The sequence below is a fragment of the Pteronotus mesoamericanus genome, unplaced genomic scaffold, assembly GCF_021234165.1.
Source record: "Pteronotus mesoamericanus isolate MK-2021 breed Mesoamerican mustached bat unplaced genomic scaffold, CSHL_Meso_final scaffold_1186, whole genome shotgun sequence".
NCBI lineage: Eukaryota > Metazoa > Chordata > Mammalia > Chiroptera > Mormoopidae > Pteronotus > Pteronotus mesoamericanus.
Genome location: NW_026555302.1, coordinates 16,424,936 through 16,442,664, shown reverse-complemented (window position 1 = coordinate 16,442,664; position 17,729 = coordinate 16,424,936). Strand labels below are relative to the sequence as shown.

The 17,729-nt window shown below is 69.5% G+C and overlaps 1 protein-coding gene across 1 annotated transcript; it reads right to left on the bottom strand.

Annotated features, from left to right (window-relative positions):
- Positions 1–1,643: 1,643 nt before the first annotated feature.
- On the bottom strand, positions 1,644–16,224 carry NECTIN4 (nectin cell adhesion molecule 4). The gene is made up of 10 exons (XM_054587609.1): positions 16,036–16,224; positions 13,947–14,097; positions 6,891–7,250; positions 5,281–5,571; positions 4,363–4,483; positions 3,363–3,511; positions 3,038–3,194; positions 2,579–2,654; positions 2,204–2,278; positions 1,644–1,868 (listed from the first exon to the last, which is right to left on the bottom strand). Exons 1-10 carry the CDS (start codon positions 16,222–16,224, stop codon positions 1,644–1,646), a joined length of 1,794 nt encoding a protein of 597 aa, XP_054443584.1.
- Positions 16,225–17,729: the final 1,505 nt, after the last annotated feature.

Here is a 17,729-nt window from a genome sequence, read left to right as displayed (position 1 = left end):
ACCGGAGGCCGACCTGGGAGCAAGGCCGCACGCCTCTGCGCCAAGCACACACAGGACGGGGCACGCTGGGGCCGGGCCCCCTGGGACGTCCCGAGCCTCGGCGCGCGGGCGACCCTAAACCCTTCCAACTGTGACGCTCCGGGGACCTCCTTCGGGGCTGGTTTCTCCGTCTGCCTCTCTGGAGCGCGCAGGCCCCCCACCCTGGGGACTCACCGGCGGGCCTTGCGTGCGTGTGCCCCTCTCCCGCCCCCTCCCGGCCACAGGCGCCCAGCCCCCGCCTTCCTGGGGCGGCAGGGGGCGGTGGCGCTCAGACAGCGATCAGGGGCTCAGGGCTCACGCGCTGTGCGGGCGAGTCAGGGACCAGGCAGAACCGGTGTTTTCTATCTGTTTATTTAAAAACAGAGTATCGTTTTATATGTACAAATGTGCACATATTTACATAGAATGTACATACGAGGAAGCCAGATCCACCGTCCCGGGCAGTCTGGGGGGCCAGGGGCGGGGGGGTCTTTCCTTTGGCCCAGAAACGCACAGCATGTGAGCCGGGCAGGGTTTGGGCACCCAGTCGAGGTATTCGGGCTGCGTGTGCTCGGGAGGCCCGGGCAGAAACAGGGCTTCTCTAAACCCGGTCTCCCCCGAGAGAAACCACCAGGACAGCCCTGAGGTGGCGGCCCCAGGACCCCGGGGGACAGGGACCGTCTCGCCCCCAGCAGCTCCTTGGCGCACCCTGAACCCCCGCCCTCTTTCCTCAACGACCGAGTCAGGAGCCCTCAGCACCAAGTCCCACAACCGCCCACGGACACTCAGGCCACGGTGGACATAGCCAAGAGGACAGCGGAGCCGGCGATGGGGGGGCAGGGGCCACGCGCAGGCTGACAGCCTCGGGCCCCGCCAGCTCGGCCACCCCCCACCCTCCGGGAGGCCGCCTGGGTCCAGGCGCCCCAGGGGAGCGCGTTTCGGAACCACAGGGAGTGAGCCCGTGCGGGGTCTGAGCGGGGCTGAACTCGGCACCGGCTGGCCCCACTCGAGGTGGGAATGACTTCATTCAAAAGTCTGTTTAAGTCTTTTTCTTCTTAAAGGATCAGAGCATTAGTCCTTAAAGACAACAGGTACGTGCAGCAGGCCCCAAGGCCGCCAGGGGGCGGAGGGCTTCTTCTGTGACAGCTGGAGTCTCCGCGGACCCCAGAGGTGGCTTCATACTCGTCTTGCAGGTGTGGGAGCCCAGCTCCCGCCTCGGGAGGCCAGGCCGCAGCTCCAGCTGCGCCCGCACACCTGGGCACGGCCTGCCGTCCCCACCGCCCGCCTCCGGCCTCTGCTTCGCTAACACTGCTCTGGGGTCGGAAGCAAACGCCTGCGTTCGCAGGTGGAGGTCACGCCGCTCCACAGACGGCCCTGTCCACACAGCCGCCCGCGCCGGGGGCCCAGCGGCGCCGGGCTCGGCACACGGCACAGTCACCCCCCAGGCACACACTCAGCCAACACTTACACTCACGCTCACAGTGACCGGCACGCACGGGGCAGGGATGCAGCCCACGGGGGCTGGAGGGAAAGGGCGAGCAGTCTGTGGGTGCTGGGGGCCCCGGGATGCGCCGAGAGCCCCCGTGTCAGCAGAGGAAGCCAGGCTTCGGGGAGGCGGGCCTGGGTCAGACCAGGTGCCCCCGCCCGTTGATGTAGATGCCGTTGCCCGTGGGCTTGGCCCTCAGCGTCCCGTTCTCCTGCACGAAGTGGTTCATGGCCTGCTTGATGCCTTCGTCGCGATCCTCCTCCTCCTCCGCCCGCTCGGAGCCCGGGGACAGCAGCTCAGTTTGCGTCTCTATCTCCCTCACCGTGGTCAGTGTGGAGTAGCTGCGGCCCTCCGGCTCTTCACTCTGCGGGCCGAGGGTGGGGGCTCGTCAGGAGCCAGGACGGGCAGGCAGACCCGAGGGGGCCGGTGGGGCAAGGCAGGGTCCCGGGGCAGGCGCCAGCAGGGCCGGGGGCATGGCTGTCTCAGAGGCACAGGGGACCAGAGGAGGAGCTGGGAGCCAGCGTTGGGTGGGGGACTGGGGACAGAGATAGGGACGAAGGCAGAGCCGGGGTGGGGGCCGGCAGCCGGAGCCAGGCCGAGGCGAGAGGGACAGGAGACGGGCCACTGGCCCCCAGCACGAGGACCAGGACAGGGGCCTGAGGAGAGAGGCGGGGACACCGGTGGGGCCGGGGGCCTCACCATCACAGAGCAGCTACTGTTGTCCTTGAGACTATCGGGGTGGCCCTCGGCTCTCAGCCCTACACTTTCGTCCGGCTGCAGGGCCCGGACGGGGAGGAGTCAGGATGGGGCTCGGCCTCCCGGCACCCGGCCGCACCGGCCTCCCCCCTGCCCACCGCCCGGCCCGGCCGCGCGTCCCTTCTCTTTGGGAGACCAGCGCCGTCGCCTCCGTCCAAGCGCCCAGCCCCAGCCTGGGACCAGCGCCGCCGCCGGTGGCTTCCCCAGGCGCCCAGGAGACGCAAAGCAGCAGCCACGCCCCCCCCCGGCGCCCCCGCCCAGCCCCCACGGGAGTCGGCAGCGTGGAGGGCCGTGCTCCTGGTCAGCGGGGGCACGCACCTGGTTCCGGGGGTCCGTGTGGTGGGAATGCATCCTCCGGATGGAGTTCTCCCTGGTGAGGGTCAGCTCCTCCTCACTGGGAAAGACACCCCTGGTCAGGGGCGGGGCCGCGGGGGCCTCCACCATGAGCCCCGTGGCCAGGACACGGGGCCGTGGGCGGTGCTGTCCCTGCCAGTGCGACCGAGCGGCCGCGGCACGCGTGTGGGCGTGCACGCGTGTGCCTGTGCGGACACCCGGGCGGGCCTGTGGGTCAGGGGGTGGCTCCCGTCGCCCGGCCCAGCCCTGGTCCAGGCTCCAAGCTCTGTCACCTCCCCAAAGCCCGCCCCGCTCGCCGCTGGTCCGTCCCTCCCCAGACGCCGACACGCAGTCCCCTCTCCCTCCCTGGTCCTGGCCCCCCTGCCGCCGGCCCCCCTTTGTCCCCGGCTCGGCTCTCCCGACCCCGGAGTGGCCAGGACTCACAATTTCTGGGTCATCTGCTGGGCCTTGCGCCGGTGGTACAACGACATCAGCAGCACCACCACCACCAGAAGGCACAGGAGCAGCGCCGCGATCACGCCCACCGCCACCACCGAGGCCGACACCACGTCCACCTGCTTGCCCTCGGGCTCGTCTGGGTCTGGGGGAGACAGGCCGCGGTCGAGACCGACTCCCGGGTCCCCGATGCGCCCCCACACAGGGTCCTCACAAAGCGCACGCCCAACCAGCCCCCCAGCCCGACCCTCTGCCGCAGACACGCGGTCACGCCCCCTCCGGTTTGCTCCTCGGCCTCTGCGCCCGGGCTCACCGACGACCTCCACCGTGACCCGAGAGTCCTTCGAGGACAGCTTGTTGCTGACGTGGCAGACGTAGACGCCGCTGTGCTCTGGGGCCAGCGGGGGAAAGCCCAGGGTGTCCCCGTCCACACGCGCCCCGCTCGGCAGCGGCCCGTCCAGCCTGGGGGACAGGGAAGCCGATGGGTGCCGGCTGGGCAGGCTGAGGCCGCCACCGCCCGACATGCCCAGGCCGCGCTTCCCCTGTCGTTGCCCCAAGCCCGCTGTTCCCACGGTGCCCCTCCCTCCCCCAGGCAGGCCCAGGCAGAGGCCCCTTTCCCTGCCGCCCGGCCTGACCCGGGCACCCCCCACGCGTGCCGTCCCACACGCTCCAGCGGGCCTGTGTCACCCGGCGCTGGGCACCAGGCACACACACGGCATGAAGCCCGCACAGCAGGACACTGCACTCCTGTCCGGCCCGACAGACTTGGACGAAGGGACTGGCGCCACCGTCCCCCGGGGCTGCCGCTGCGCTCGGGCAGATCCCGGGCACGAGGCCATGTGCCCGCCACGGGCTCGCACACGTGCCCCTGACCCTCCCCGAGGCCCTGGCCACTGGACCCTGGAAAGGGCCAGGCCCCCCTGAGGGGACGGCTGGGGGCGGGGCCGGGCTGGGGCTCCAACGGCGGTGGCAGTCGGGTCTTGTTTCATCTTAGCCACTTTAGGGCGTTACGTAAAATATTGATATTTAAGTACTGGATTCTTCGTTATCGGTTAAAAGTTGGGAAAAGAGCCAAGGTCTTCAGTAGCTCGCTCCCTGCGATGGCCACGTGGTCACGACTCCCGGGGCAAGCCGGCAGCGTCTGGTGAGCACGCGTGTTCGCGTGTCGGTCTGCGCATGCACCCCAGTTTATCTGGGGCTCAGCGTACGTTGTCCTAGCCCATAACGAGACACGCCAGCCTCGGAGGGGCGGCCCTGGCCCCCAGCGCGGCCCCCAGCGCGGCCCCCAGCGCAGCGCCCTGCCCGGGGCTTACCGTGTCCAGTTGTAGGAGGGAGGGGGCTGCCCCTCGCTCAGGCACTTGAGCGCCGCGCCCTCCCTGCCCACCTGCCACATCTTCTTGTCTTCCAGGCCCCTCACAGAGGCCTCCGCAAGGACTGGGGAGAAACACGGGGACACGGCTTTGATCTCGCGCCCCCCGAGGCCCCTCGCCAGGCCCCACCCTGCCTGGAAGCCTCCCCGCCCTCGGCTCCCTGCTCTTCGGGCGCCCGGCCAGGGCGTCACCACGGGGCTCCTGCTGCCATGGAGCTGAGAGTGTCTGCAGTGGCCTCCCGTGCCCACGCCCCAGGGTGCCCCGCGGAGCCGGTGCTGTGCTGTGCATGCCCCCTGGCTCCTGGAAAGCTAAACAACCCGATGCTTCATTCACTCCCTTAACAAACGTCTGTTGAGGACCCACGTCGTGCCCCGTGCTGGGTCAGCGCCCACAGAAAGCAGTCGCCTCCCTGCAGAGGCTCCAGCGTGACGCGGGGAAACGCCGGCCGTTCCCGGCGCCTTCTCTGCGCCTTCCCTGCGCCTTGCGCGCCCGCTCGCAGTTCCCCGCCCCCCGGAACCCCAGAAGGTGGGCGATGTGACTCCCTGCCCCGTGAGACTGAGCGGCAGCAGGTAAACAGCAGGGCCGGGCCGTCCCACATCTGTCTCTAGTCCCAGTCCCAAGGTGGCACGCGATCCTCCCAGCAGCCCTGGGAAGCAGGCAACTAACTGCCTTTGCGGGGAGCCAGGCAGTGAAGGCCCGAGAGGCCCAAGGCCCTCGGGGTGGCTGCACCCCGGCCCTCGGCGCCGGGACTGGTGCTCTCGCAGCCGTGGGCTGTGGCCGCGGGGCCCCGGCCGGCCCGCCCGACTGGTGCGGCTGCGGGCGCCTCAGCGCCTCTCCCATCGTCCGAGGCCCCCGACTCACAGGCCACTTGGAGGATGTGGGTGATCCGCTGGTCCTGGGGCAGGCCCGGGTGGGACACCACGCAGGTCAGCGGCTGCCCGTTCATGCTGCGGCTGGGCACCAGGTGGAACTCGGAGGTGAAGGCGGCTGAGCGGGCGTGTGCGAAGGAGCGGTTGTACAGCGTGCCCTTGACCTCTGTGTCCCAGGTCACGGTGGGGATCGGGCTGCCCTCTGCTGTGCAGGAGGCGGCCAGGGTCAGGCCCTGGCCTTCTTCCAGCGCGGGGCCCGGGTTCAGTGAGGGCAGGGGAGGCACTGCGGGCGGAGGGGGCGGGGTCACACTCGGCCTGCCCGTCAGGAGGCCCCGCCCCTCCCCTCCCAGCTCAGCCCCTCTCTCCTCCTGTCTCACCAGCAAAGATACCAGATGAGTGGCAGGGTCTTGTATTACCATAAGCGCTGGTCATTTTTGAATAAAAACAATGAAGTCACTTAAAATCTAACCAGATAACATGTATATAATAATAGGCAGCGTTTCCTAAGCACTTCCTATATGCCAAGGATTCCGCTAAACACTTTACAAATATTATCTCGTTCCTTCCTGTCACCGCTCCAGCGAGGTGCACAGGTGTTATCCCTGGCTCGCAGGTGAGGACCCTGGGGCTCGGGAGGCTCAATGGCTTGCCGCTAGGTCAGCAGCTCTTAGGTGCTGACGCCTGGTTCACACGTGCATTTTTCTGCAAGGCTGGTGGGTAAAGGGACACTGTAAAGCCTTTGTCACCTTCATAATATTCACAGCCCAAGCACAGGACGGAGGCGGCTTAGCTGGGCCGTAGGCCTCGGGCTCCAGTGACCGCGAGCGCCCGCAGGGCCACGTGGTGCCTTGAAGGACAGCTGTGGCCCTTGACCACGTTCCCCAAGGTTCCAGACCAAAAAGACATTTGCCCCTCCTGGCCCTACCTGGGCCTGCATGTCCACTTGAAGGTGGCTTTGAAAGAGTGTCTTTAAATGCTGTAAAAACCAGCGAGTTCAGTTGGGAGAAGGGAGTTGGGTGGAGCAGGAGGAAGCTCTTTGGGTCTTTTTTTTCTTTTTTCTCTTTTTGAGTGAGAGAAAGGGAGAGAGAGGGAGGTGCTTGCATGTGCCCTGACCTGAGGTGGAACCCGCAACCTTGGCGCATCAGGGACGATGCTTTAGACGCTTTAACCAACGGAGCCTCCGGGCCGGGCTCTCAGCTCTGAAATGTGGCCGCTGGACCATCCCTGTGGGCCCAGGCCTGAGCTGGGTGGGAATGGGGCGGAGGCCTCGGAAGGCGTCCGGCAGGGGACCGAGGGGCGCGGTCCGGGGGGCCGGGCTGGTGCAGGCAGCGGGGAGGGGGCACAGGCGGGACAGGACCAGCGGGCCTATCGCCCCACAGGTTGGAAGAAACCAAGAGGGAGGTTTCAGGTCAGCAGGGGGTTGGGGGGGGGGAAGCCCCACAAAGAAGCGGATCCTCCCCGAGGCAGACCCAGGGGATCCCGGCGCTGGGGCCACCTGGAGGGAAGCTCTGGATTGCGTGGGAGGGGGTGACGGGCTACACGGGGCGCCCTCCCGTGCGCAGGGCGCCGCTTTGGCTCCTGAAAGCCTCTCGCTCCTCTTACCCAGCACGCGGAGCTGCAGCCGCGCCTGGAAACTGCCGGCCGGGAAGGTGCTGACGCGGCACTCATACTCGCCCTCGTCCGCCTGCACCGCGTTCCGCAGCAGCACCGTGCCGTCCAGGGGGCTCCGCGGCTGCGGCGGCTGCTCCACGCGGCCCTCGTAGGCCGGGCTCACGTGCAGCCCGTACTGGGCGTGCAGCAGCGCCAGCTCCTGGGGGCCCGCGCCCGCGTCCAGGCGAGCCCAGGCCACCTGCGCCACCTGCTCGCCGGGGTCCCCCCGGTAGAAGCAGGGCAGCCTCGCGTCCTGGCCCAGCACCACGGTCACCAGGTCCGCGGTCTCCAGCTCGCCAGCCGGGCACCGGCCTGCAGGGGCAGAGGGAGGAGCCAGGGTTAGGGCCGGCCGTGGCCAGGGCGGGGACGCTCACAGCGAGGGTGGCAGCAGAGGGGACGGAGAGCTGGAGCGTTGCTGCTCGCCCAGCACATCAGGCCATTACCTCATGGCCACCACAGAACTTTCTGGGCAGGTAGGCGTTATCATCACCATTTAACCGGTGAGGAAACTGAGACCCAGGGAGGAAGTGACTTGCCTGAGGCCACGCCCACGAGGTGTGGACGAGTTACACCCTCTCCCAGCCCAGGGTGGGCGGCTGTGACCCGGCCTCTGCCCTCAGGGAGCTCGGGTCCTCCCAGGGGTGCACGGCCCATGTGCACCGAACCGGGGCAGCCCCAGACAAGCCTGTCCCACCAAGGGGACAGACGCCTGCAGGACGTGTGGCCAGTGGCCAGGCCGCGGTGGAGGGCCCTCGTGTGTGGGAAGAGCCCATGCCGGGAAGCCCTTCAAGGACATTCTTCTCGAGGCTCGACGATGAGAGACTGGGATTCCCGGAGACAGGGAGGTGTTCTGTGTGGGAGGGAGTCGAGGCTCTGGGAGAGGCAAGAGCAGGTCACCAGAGGCCGAAAGGCGCGGGTCAGAGGCTCAGCGAGACGAGGTCAGGGTGACACACGGCGACAGGGTCCGCCCGGCGGCCCCAGGGCCAGGGCGCGCGGCCGGCACGGAGGCCGAGCGCTGGGCATCGGCAAGGCACAGCAAGAAGCTCTCGGGAGGGCCTGTCCCGCCGCCCTGTCTGCAAGGAGGGCCCACGGAACGCGAGGCCGGCGCGCGTGGAGCCAGCGATGGGCCCGCGTGGATGGGCTCTGACTCCGGGTCAGCGCTGGGACTGGCCCCCCCAGCCCCCTGAGGCGTGGGTGGAGAAGGGGGGCGGCTCCCCGAGGGACACTCAGCAGGATCCGGTCACGGCCCAGACAGCGGGACAAGGACAGACTCGAAGACACCGCACGGCCCCGCCGTCCCGCACCTGTTCCCACGGCCCTGCCCGGCGCCCTCCTCCCTGTCCAGCGGCTCCTGCTCCCCGGGCAGACACCCTCATGAGCCCCTCCGCCCCCAACCCCACCCCTGCAGCTGCCTTCGCCCCGCACAGCACGTGGTCCCGCGGGTCATGTCTGCCTTTCCCACTAGACCGAGCCCTTCAGAGTGGAAGCTGGGCCTCGCGTCCCATGGGGAGCACACAGCCTGCATTCCGGGCCCACAGCGGGCGCTCGGTCAGACCACGGGGAGCGCGAATGAGCGAGGGTGCGAGAGACACCAGAGACTGGACCAGGACCAAGGAGGAGCCAGCAGTCTGGCTGGGCTGGGCTGGGCTGGGCTGGGCTGGGAGGGGTGGGCAGGGCAGCCTGCGAGCCCGGTGCAGGCAGGGCCGACTGGTCGGGTGGGCTCACTGCAGAGGAAGCAAGAAGCGGTGGACAGGGCAGGCACGTGGGCGGGGGGGGCAGAGACGCCTCCACTGGGGACCAGGGCGTCCCAGTGAGGCAGAGTCTGGGGCCGGGGAGGGGGTCCCCGCAGCCCTGCTCCCGTTGCACCAGTGGGAGGACAGGGGAGGGAGGCGGCCGCTGGGAGCTGGGAGGGCCCCTTTCCAGGGACGGGACAGACCTGCAGGGCCGGATACCAGGGCCCTGAGCCGCCGAGTCCCGTGGTCCCACCCAGCCCGGCCGGCCAGGCCCAGCTAACCACCCGCCCCGCCCCCCCGGGCACCCCCTGTGGGCACCGGAAGGAGCAGGGCCCCTGGGGCGGGCCAGGGTGGGCTGCAGGCGGGCCACGCCGTCCTCTGCGCCCGCGCCGCCGTCAGGGTGGGCCGCAGGGGTCCGAGCTCCCCAGCAGGCCACCGAAGCCCCTCTGAGCGCGGTGCCCGGGACGGCGTCAGGGTGCGCTTGCCGTTCACCTCCTTCCCCTTGACAACCACCTGCCCCACGAGTCACCCACACTCGCCCCCAAATCAGTCCTTAGGGCCCGGCAGGCACCGAGCAGCCAGCGTACACCTGGGCCCTGCCCTGAGTCCCTGCCGGGGGGGGGCCCAGACCCACATCCCGGGCGACAAGCCCGACCTCAGCGCGGCGAGGAGCCCGGGAGACAGGGTGTCCCTCGCGGCTGCCCCCACACCCCCGTCGCCCTAAATCCGCATCTATGGGGGCACCTCGGCCGGGGCGGCTCCCTCCTGCAGGCTCGCACGCAGAGGGAGAAGGGAGCCCGGGCCCAGGCGGAGCCCCAGCAGCCAGCACGGCCTCCCCTCCCCCGCCCAGGGCCTGCCTGGCGTCAGCCCCACGGTGTCACCGGAGCAGAGGGGGCGCCCCGCCTGCCTGGGGAGGTCTCTGTGCGGCCAAGCCCCCCACCTTCTCCCACTTCATCCGCTGGGGCTGGTGGGCTCTGCCGGCGGGGCCTCCGCCCTCGGACCCTCCCAGCCCTCCGCCCCGCAGCCCCGGATGGACGCTGGTCAGGAGCCTTGGTGACTCAGACCTACCGTCGAGCCACAGCCACCAGCAGCCACACCTTGCGCAAGGGAGAGAACAGGCCCGACTGGCCAGACGGGATCCCTGCCTGGCCTCCCCCACCCCGGCCGGCCCCACGCCCCCTGCTCCCAGACAGGCCTGCGTCCCCGGCTGATGCTGGCTGGCTGCTCCCCGCCCTGAGCGTGGGTCCCAACTCTCCCATGTGTGTGAGGCCTGGCCTGTGGTCTCAGGAGGGGAAACTGAGGCCGGCAGCCACAGACAGTGTCTCTGGGGAGGGAGGCTCTTCCTGACGAGGGGCCTCCCCCTCCATCTGCGCCCCCGGCGAGGGCAGGGTGGCCAGCCAGGGGCGGGAAGTGGATGCAGCTGCGGGGAGTGGGGGTGCAGGCGGCTCTCGGGGCTGGTGCCGCGCGTGTGCGGCCATCTCCTCGCGTGAAGGGGGCGTGTTGCACGTGAGCACTCCTGTCCTGCCTTCAGTCCAGGGTCTGTGCCCTCGCGCTTCCAGAGAGAAGCCCCAGGCAGGGGCGTGTGTGAGCGTGGGTTTGCAGACGCAGGGCATGGCGGACACTTGGGCGTCTGCCTGGTCCCCTGTCTCAGCTGCCCGTGGCCAGTGGTAGGGGGCTCTGTCCGGCTGGACTGTTGCCCTGGCTGCCTCCCGCCTCCGCCCAGAGAGCAGGGCCAAGCCTTCTCAGGTGCCGGGGCCCAGAAATGAGGTCGCTGTCCCCCCAGGTGACGGGAAGCGGCCACCAAGGGCTCCCCAACAGAACGGAATGAGAGCTCACTCTGCCCTTGCTCCTGAGGCTCCTACTAGGACTCACCCCCAGCCGCTCCCCAGGGCTCCCAGCGACCCGGGCACGGGCCGTCCGGTGAGGGTTTGGCAGATGGGGCCTGCCCCGCCGGGGCCTCGGCTCCTGTGTCAGCCCCAAAGCCCCCTCGCCACACAGCCGCAGCCCTCCCGCCCAGAGAGGGGGAGGATGCAGGTGAGATGGGGGGAGAAGGGACCTGGGGGGGCCCTGAGGCCCCCCGCTCAGGACAGGTGACGTAAGCAAGCCCTCGTCCTTGCCCCTCCTGCGTTGCTGTGGCCGTGGAGGGCGGAGGAACTCGGAGAAGCAGGAGACTCTCCCTCTGGCTCCCTCCACCTCCCTCGCTCACCCCCGTTGTCCTAAGCCCCCAGCTTAGCGAGAGCTTCCCAGCCCGGGCAGAGCGCCCACCCACCGATCAGAGTCTGGGGGGGCACACGCATCACAGGGGGAGCCGAGAACAATGGGGCGGGGCAGGCTTGCAGGCAGCCTGCGCGGCCCAGACGCGCTCCCAGCACAGATAAGCCCCCTAAACCCCCCGGAGCCAGTCTGAGCCCGGCTGAGTCACCGCAGCAGCCACACTGTGGGTGGGGGACCCAGAATTCAACTTCTCCCACCTCCCGAGATCCCTGCCACCCCCCAAATCCTGCCCACCCCCCCAACCAGTGCGGCCAGTTCTGCCCCACCTCACACGACAGCCTCCACTCAGCTCTCAGGGCACAGGCCGATTTTAAAGGCCAGTGGGGGGCAGGGCGGGGAGCTGGGGGGCGGGGGAGGCCAGGGCCAGGCTCCTTCCCCGTCCAACAGCCCCCCCAGGGAGGCAGCCCCAGCCCCGAACTTCACCTGCTGGTTTCCCACTCTGCTCCCCGTCCACCCCAGCTCCTCTCCGCTCCTCCAACTCGGCTCCCACGCCCCCCGCGCCTCCTCCCTGCCTAGATCTTGGGCAGAGAGGGCACGTTTGGACCTGGCTGGTGCAGCTCAGTGGATTGAGCGCTGGCCTGTGCACCAAAAGGTCACAGGTTCGATTCCCAGTCAGGGCACATGGGCTGCGGGCCAGGCCCCCAGCGCGAGAGGCCGCCCATCGACATGTTTCAGGACCATGGGACCGTTGACTCGGCTGCACCATCTCTGCGGCAGGGGGTCCCCTTAGCAGTCCCTGAATCACCAGGGTGAGACGGAGGTCACTGGGCCACAGGGCTCTCCTGGGGCGCTGGCTTCGCTGGGTTGGGGTAGGTCCTGCAGGAAAGGACCTGGCCCCCCCCACCCTGTAAACAAGAGGAGAAACCAGGGACAGCCCTGCCCTTCCTAGGAAACCAACCCCAACAAAAAGCTGGTCCTCGCCCTCAGAGGGCAGACCTCTGAATTCAGAGAACCCCTCGCCCTGGGAGCCGCGGGCCCAGCTGACAGACAAAGAGCCGGGAAGAGGGCCCTGCTGGAGGGGTGTTGGCAGACTTGGGAGGGAGGAGGGAGGGGACCTCACCCGGAAACTCATCCCATTAAAGCGAAACAAAGAGCTGTGAGCAGGCGCCTCCCCGGCCGCCTCCTCTCCCTCCCCGTCAGGGGTGGGGCAGGGCCCCGGGGCCAGCGCTGTCCTGGTCTTCGGGGCTCCCATGTGCAGAGGCAGGAGGGTGTGCAGGGGCAGGGGCAGGGGCGGGGGGCCGTGCCCGGGCAGGGCTGGCCTTGGTCCCCGCTCAGAGGTGCGGCCGTCCCCCTCTTATCGCCCCTGCCAGACCGACCGCCTCTCCCAGCACCTAGCACCCTTCCGCGGGGCTGGACATTCCCAGGAGAGCCACAGAGACCCTCTGGTCCTGCCCCTGGGCTTTGTAGGTGCCCAGGGTCACCTAACAAAGGAAGACCAGAAATGGGGCCAGACCCCAAGGCTTCTAGCTTCTCTCAGTCCAAGGCTTTTTCAGAGGCAAGAAACACTCCCACGTCCCGGGAGCCCTGGAGGGGCTGCCTGGACGCCAAGGCTGGAGGGGGCCGGCAGCGAGGGGGGCCTGCGGTCTGCATCCCAGCCCTCCAAGCGCCCGCCAGCCCTGGGCAGGGGCCGGCCGCGGCCGCTGCCCTGCGGGGACCGGCTGGGCGCCGGCCTCCAGGGCCGCCCTGCCCGCAGCCCCTTCCGTCAGGCACCAGGCAAGGCCGGGGCGATGCCCCACCTGGAAGGGGCCTCCGCTCCCCTTCCTGGGCGCCTCTTAGAGAGAACGGCTGTGTGTCATGGACGCCCCGCACTTAAGGGACCCTCGTCCCGGCGGCCTCTGCGCGCAGGGACCCGCGGGCCTCGCGGGCCTGCCTGCTGACCCTGCTGCCCAGCGAGGGAGCCGGGGCTGCGAGCGCTTTGATCCCGGCCCAGTCCTGAGACACCGCGACTCCGCTCCTGAGGTGTGGGCAGGTCCTGCGGGAAAGCGGCTGAGCGCCTGGCCCGGCAGCCGCGCCCCACCCTCCTGGCCTCAGCCGGTGGGAAGGGCTGTCTGGACAACGGCAGAGAGGCTGTGGGGGACAGGGGCCAACTGCCTTTCTATTTTAAGATCAAAGGAGAGCAGCCCCACGGGCCACACGTCCAGGCCTCGCCGCCCCGACAGCTTCGAGGGGGATGAGGCGGGGACAGCATGCGGGGCCAGGCTGCGCCCAGGGCCGGGGGTCGATCTGTCCCAGGAGCCGCCCCCAGGCCCCCAAGGGGCTGTGCCAGCCACGCGCCGCCTCGGGCACGGCCCCTGCCTCCCCACCGTGGACCCTTGTGCGCACACATGCGCTCTGCCCCCCCCACCCCGCCCAGGACTAGAGGTCCTGGTCGCCTGCACCTGCCTTAGGTCCATCGGACTCAGGGACGCGAGGCATCTGCTCAGACAGCAGGGGAACGGGGACGGCCACAGAAGCCACACCGGCCGGACAAGTCTCCCCCCGCCAGGTCCCGCCGCCTCTCGTAGCGCATCCAGGGAAAGCGAGGCGCCACAGCCCCCACAGGTGCCTGGTCCTGCGCCCCAGCGCGTCATGGGGAGAGGAGGAGAGACGCCCTGTCCTCTCTCCGGGCACCAGGCGTCCTGCGCCCCCATGACTGAGCACCAGCTCAGCCTGAGTCAGCCCCAGCACCAGTCAGCAGTTCCGAGCCCAGCGGGGCGGCGAGGGCTCCTCCCGGGGGCCCCCGAGTGCAGGCTCCCCTCCAGGCCACCCCTGCCCCTTGCACTGGTCACCTCATCTCTGCCCCCCGAGACAGCTCCAGCCCCTGTCGCGGGGGTCAGGCTCCTGGGCACGGCGACCTGGCCTGGGGCAGGAGGGTCCCCAAGGGTCGGGCTCCTTCGGGGGCCCGGCAGCCGGGCTGGGAGAGAGGCGGGGGCCTCGGCCCAGGCTCACAGGGCAGACAGGGCGGGTGTGCACACCCGACCCGGGCGCGCAGGCCGGGGTCCCGAAGGCCCGGGAGGCCTACCTGTAAGGGACGCCAGGAGCAGCAGCGGCAGCCAGAGCTCAGGCCCCCACATGTCGGCTCCCAGGGACAGGGGCCTTGGTCCAAACGCAGGCCTGCCCAGTGTTTCCGAAGGTCCACCGAGCGCTCCCTGGGAGCCGGCTCGGCTGGAGAGCTGGGGAGGGCACCGGCCCCAAGGCAGGAGGAAGCCGCGGAGTCCTCTGGCACCGCCGCACCTGCCTGTCCCGCGGGGGCCCTGCTGGGGGAGCCGGCCCGTTCTACCCACCCCGCTGCAGGTACCCCCACGAAGCCGTGATCGGAGCTCCGAGCTCCCCCAGAGCTTCTTCCCACGCTGTGGCCGACAACTACAACTACGGCAGAAACCTGGGAACCTGCTCAGCAGGTCAGAACAGGTGCTCTGGGGGCTGGGCCTGGCACGGAGACTCAGAGCCACCGCCCCCAGGCCTGGGCTAGCTATGGGCTCTGGGGCGGGAGGCAAGGACCCGGGGGCGGGACCCCATCATCGGCTCCAGGCCTCCCCTGGCAGCATGTGTGGAAGGGGCTGTGCAGGGAGGCGAGGCGTGGCGGGGGCCGGGGGGGGGCGGCTGACGGCGCTGGTGGCTCAAGGAGGGAGGTGCCAGGCCAGGAGGAATAGGGCAAGGCCCTGTGGGTGGAAGGGGACCCAAGCACCCCACACCCTGCCAGCCTTGCTGCCTCCCCAGGGCCTTGGCATGTCCCCTAGGCTCCTGGAGGGGCTCAGCGTTGCAGCCACAGACTCAAGGAAGGGCAGAACCCAGGGCAGCCCCAGCCCCAAACGTCGTCCCTCGGACGAGCGGAAGGGGCTTGCTGGACAGTCCCTCACGGCTTGCTCAGACAGCTCTGTCCCCGAGGCGGGAGCTAGTTCACAGACCCCTAAGCAGGAACTTGAGGGACACCCCGCCCCGATGCCCCGCCCCCCCCCAGGTAGGAGATGCCAAGGGACGGACCCGCGAATTAGCCCCGTGGCTCCCTGGCCTCCCCAGCAGGGCCCTCTCCGCGCCACACCCCCGGTTACCTGGCCAGGAGTCCCCCAAGTACAAGGGGGCCCTTGCCACCCTCTCCACGGTCACTTGACCCGCTTATCTCACGGTCTTGGACTTTGCAAGGACGACCGTGGTTTAAACTGCCTCGTCCTGCTCTCCCTCGGCCCCCGCTAAGCCCTTCGTTATAGTCTATGCACTTAGAGCCCACACGCGTCTTATCTCCCCAACGCGACGGGAAGCTCCAGCTCAGGCCGCATCGACTGAAGCCCGCTGTGCGCCAGGGAGTCAGCAAGTGGGGGACCGAGGGACCGGGTGACAGCTGCAGCCCCTGAACGTGAAGGCCAGGCTTGCTGTACGATCTCGCCTCAGTTACCCACGTTGGGACAGTCCCTGGCACGTGTGGCGCTGAAGACGTCGTCGCTGAAGGTGAGAATCCAGGAAGGCAGGGGTGTCGGACGGGGCCTGGGCGGAGACCGGCGTGCGCCCCTCCCTGCTCCTGCACCGCATCCCGCGCTGGCCCTCGATCCCGGCTCTGGGCCGCGACCGCGTCGCGACCTCGCCTCCGAGCCGGGCGGGATGCCCGGGCGCCCTGGTTCCTGCCACGTCCACCCAGGCCAGCCCCTTCCCCTCCTCAGGACTCGGGGCCGGGCGAGCGTGAGGGCTGGGCGCAGCCACACCCTGATGCTGCTCGGAGATCCGCCGCGGCCGGCAGGGGTGGGCCGGGCGGGGGGCGTGGGAGGGGCGCATGCTGCGTTATAATTATATTACCACACGTTGGATCCTATCGCAGTTTCAGAGCGGCTCTTTTCCTTCCCACGGACGCACCTCTCCCAGTCCAGAAACCACCGGGAAACTGAGGCGCAGGTGGGAAAGCCGTCCCTGTGTCTCCGGCAGCTTTCCCACTGACAGCACGTCCCCAGGCCCTGCCAGGGTCCCCCCAGCCCCAGCCCCAAGGCGCACGGCGGGAGGTGGCACTGGGCAGGTGGTGTGGTGGCCTGGGGGGACCCACACATTTTCTCGGTCCCTGTGCCCAACAGACGTAGCCTTGGTGGGGGGTCCTTTTCGCCGTCCCTCCACGCGCCTCCCCCCACCCCTGGGCTGCGATCCAGCGTCCCAGGGCCTTGCTGGGGCTGGAGGCCGTGGGCGCCGTCCTCACACTCAGGCCTCTGCGTCCTGCTTCCGGGGGAAGCTGCGGGAGGCAGGTTCTGCCTGGGCTGCCAGGGATGCCGGCTGGCGGCGGGGTTGCCGGGGCCGTGCCTGGTCTCCGCCCGGAGCCCCATTTCCTGCGTGCCTCCCCCGACCACGTTCCGGGCCCTAGAAGGGGCACGATTTGAGCCGCAGAGGCATCTTCCGCACGAACACGCGCCTGAGTGGCAGCCCAGCTGCCTGGCACACTCATTCCTCTGATACAAGTGAGCGCGCACTGCTCGGTGCCAGCCCAGGGAGGGGGCAGAGGCCCTCGCCCGGCCCCTGCCCTCGGGGAGCCCCGGATGGGCAGAGGCAGAGGTGCAGACGACGGGAACCCGCCCGCTCCGCGGCGAACGTGCGGTACCCGCGTCCATCCGGCCCGGGCACAGGTGTGGGCACTCATGACCTGCGTGCGTCCCAGCTCCCGCCTGTGGCCCGGCCGGCCCGTGGCAGCCGCACGCCTGAGCCAAACCGGTTGGAGTGGGTTGTGCTGAAATTTTTGTTTGTGTCAATGGTCCCTCGCGGTGAGTCAGGCAGGGCCGGGAGGGCGCGGCGGGGCGCGGGCAGGAAGAGTGCGAGTGGGGGTCAGCGGGTGGGGCGGGCGCGGGGCCTGGGGCGCTGAGAGGCTGGGCCGGGGGCGGCCGGCGCGTCCCAGGCCGAGGAGGGACAAGAGCAGGAACGGATCAGGGCGGACGCAGCCCTTCTGTGCGGCGCTGCTTCTCCGCGGGCTGCCTTGGCCTCTGCGCTTCGTACGGAAAGGCATCGGGGGCCCGACTGCTACGGGGCTGGAGGGCCAGGGGTCCCGGACTCGCTTCCACCCCCAGGGGAGGCTCTGCACCCACGGAGGGGCAGGGAGGGACCCCACGCAGGAAGCAGGACCCCAGCGTCTCTCCCTCCACTGAAAGCACCCGCTGTCCCCCGTCACTGCGCAGGCGTCGGGGCGACGCCCTTTTCCCACAGGGCCCCACGTGCTGCCCAGCGCCCTGCAGGCCCAGCCCCGTCTGTCATGAGACCCACCGGCCCGGTCGCCTGACAGCACCCGTGGGGCCGGGGGCGCCGCATGCGCTTGGCCCTGAGGAGCCTGCCAGGCAGGGGAGGCGGCTGGACAGGCCCCACGGCCAGGTCCACGTCAGTGGCTGTTGCTCGCAGGGCCCTGCTCCCAGCCCAGCCCAGCCCAGCCCAGCCCTGGCCTTCCGTGAATGCCCGGCTCTGAGGTCAGGGACCAGGGAGCGGGGTGGCAGACAGGGGCCTTCACTCTTGGGCCCCCGTCTCCGGCCGGGCTAGCGTTTTTAGAAAGTTCCAGACAGAGCTCCCGGCTAGTCCTGGGCAAGAGCAGGAGCCCTGGTGGAACCAGAGCCACCCAACCGGCTGCAGCAGCAGAGGACACAGCAATGCAGAGGCAGCAAGGGCAGAGGCCGGGGGGGGGGTCCGGCAAGATGGGGTCCTGAGAACGTGGTGACAGTGGGTCCTGCGAGGGACCCAGGCTGTGCTCCCTGCGTCCTGTCTCCGTCCCCAAGGAGCCACCTTCAGGTGACACCAGGCCTGGCAGCTGCTCCACTGGCATCCGCGGGGCTGGTTCCTCTCCCAACCAGAGATG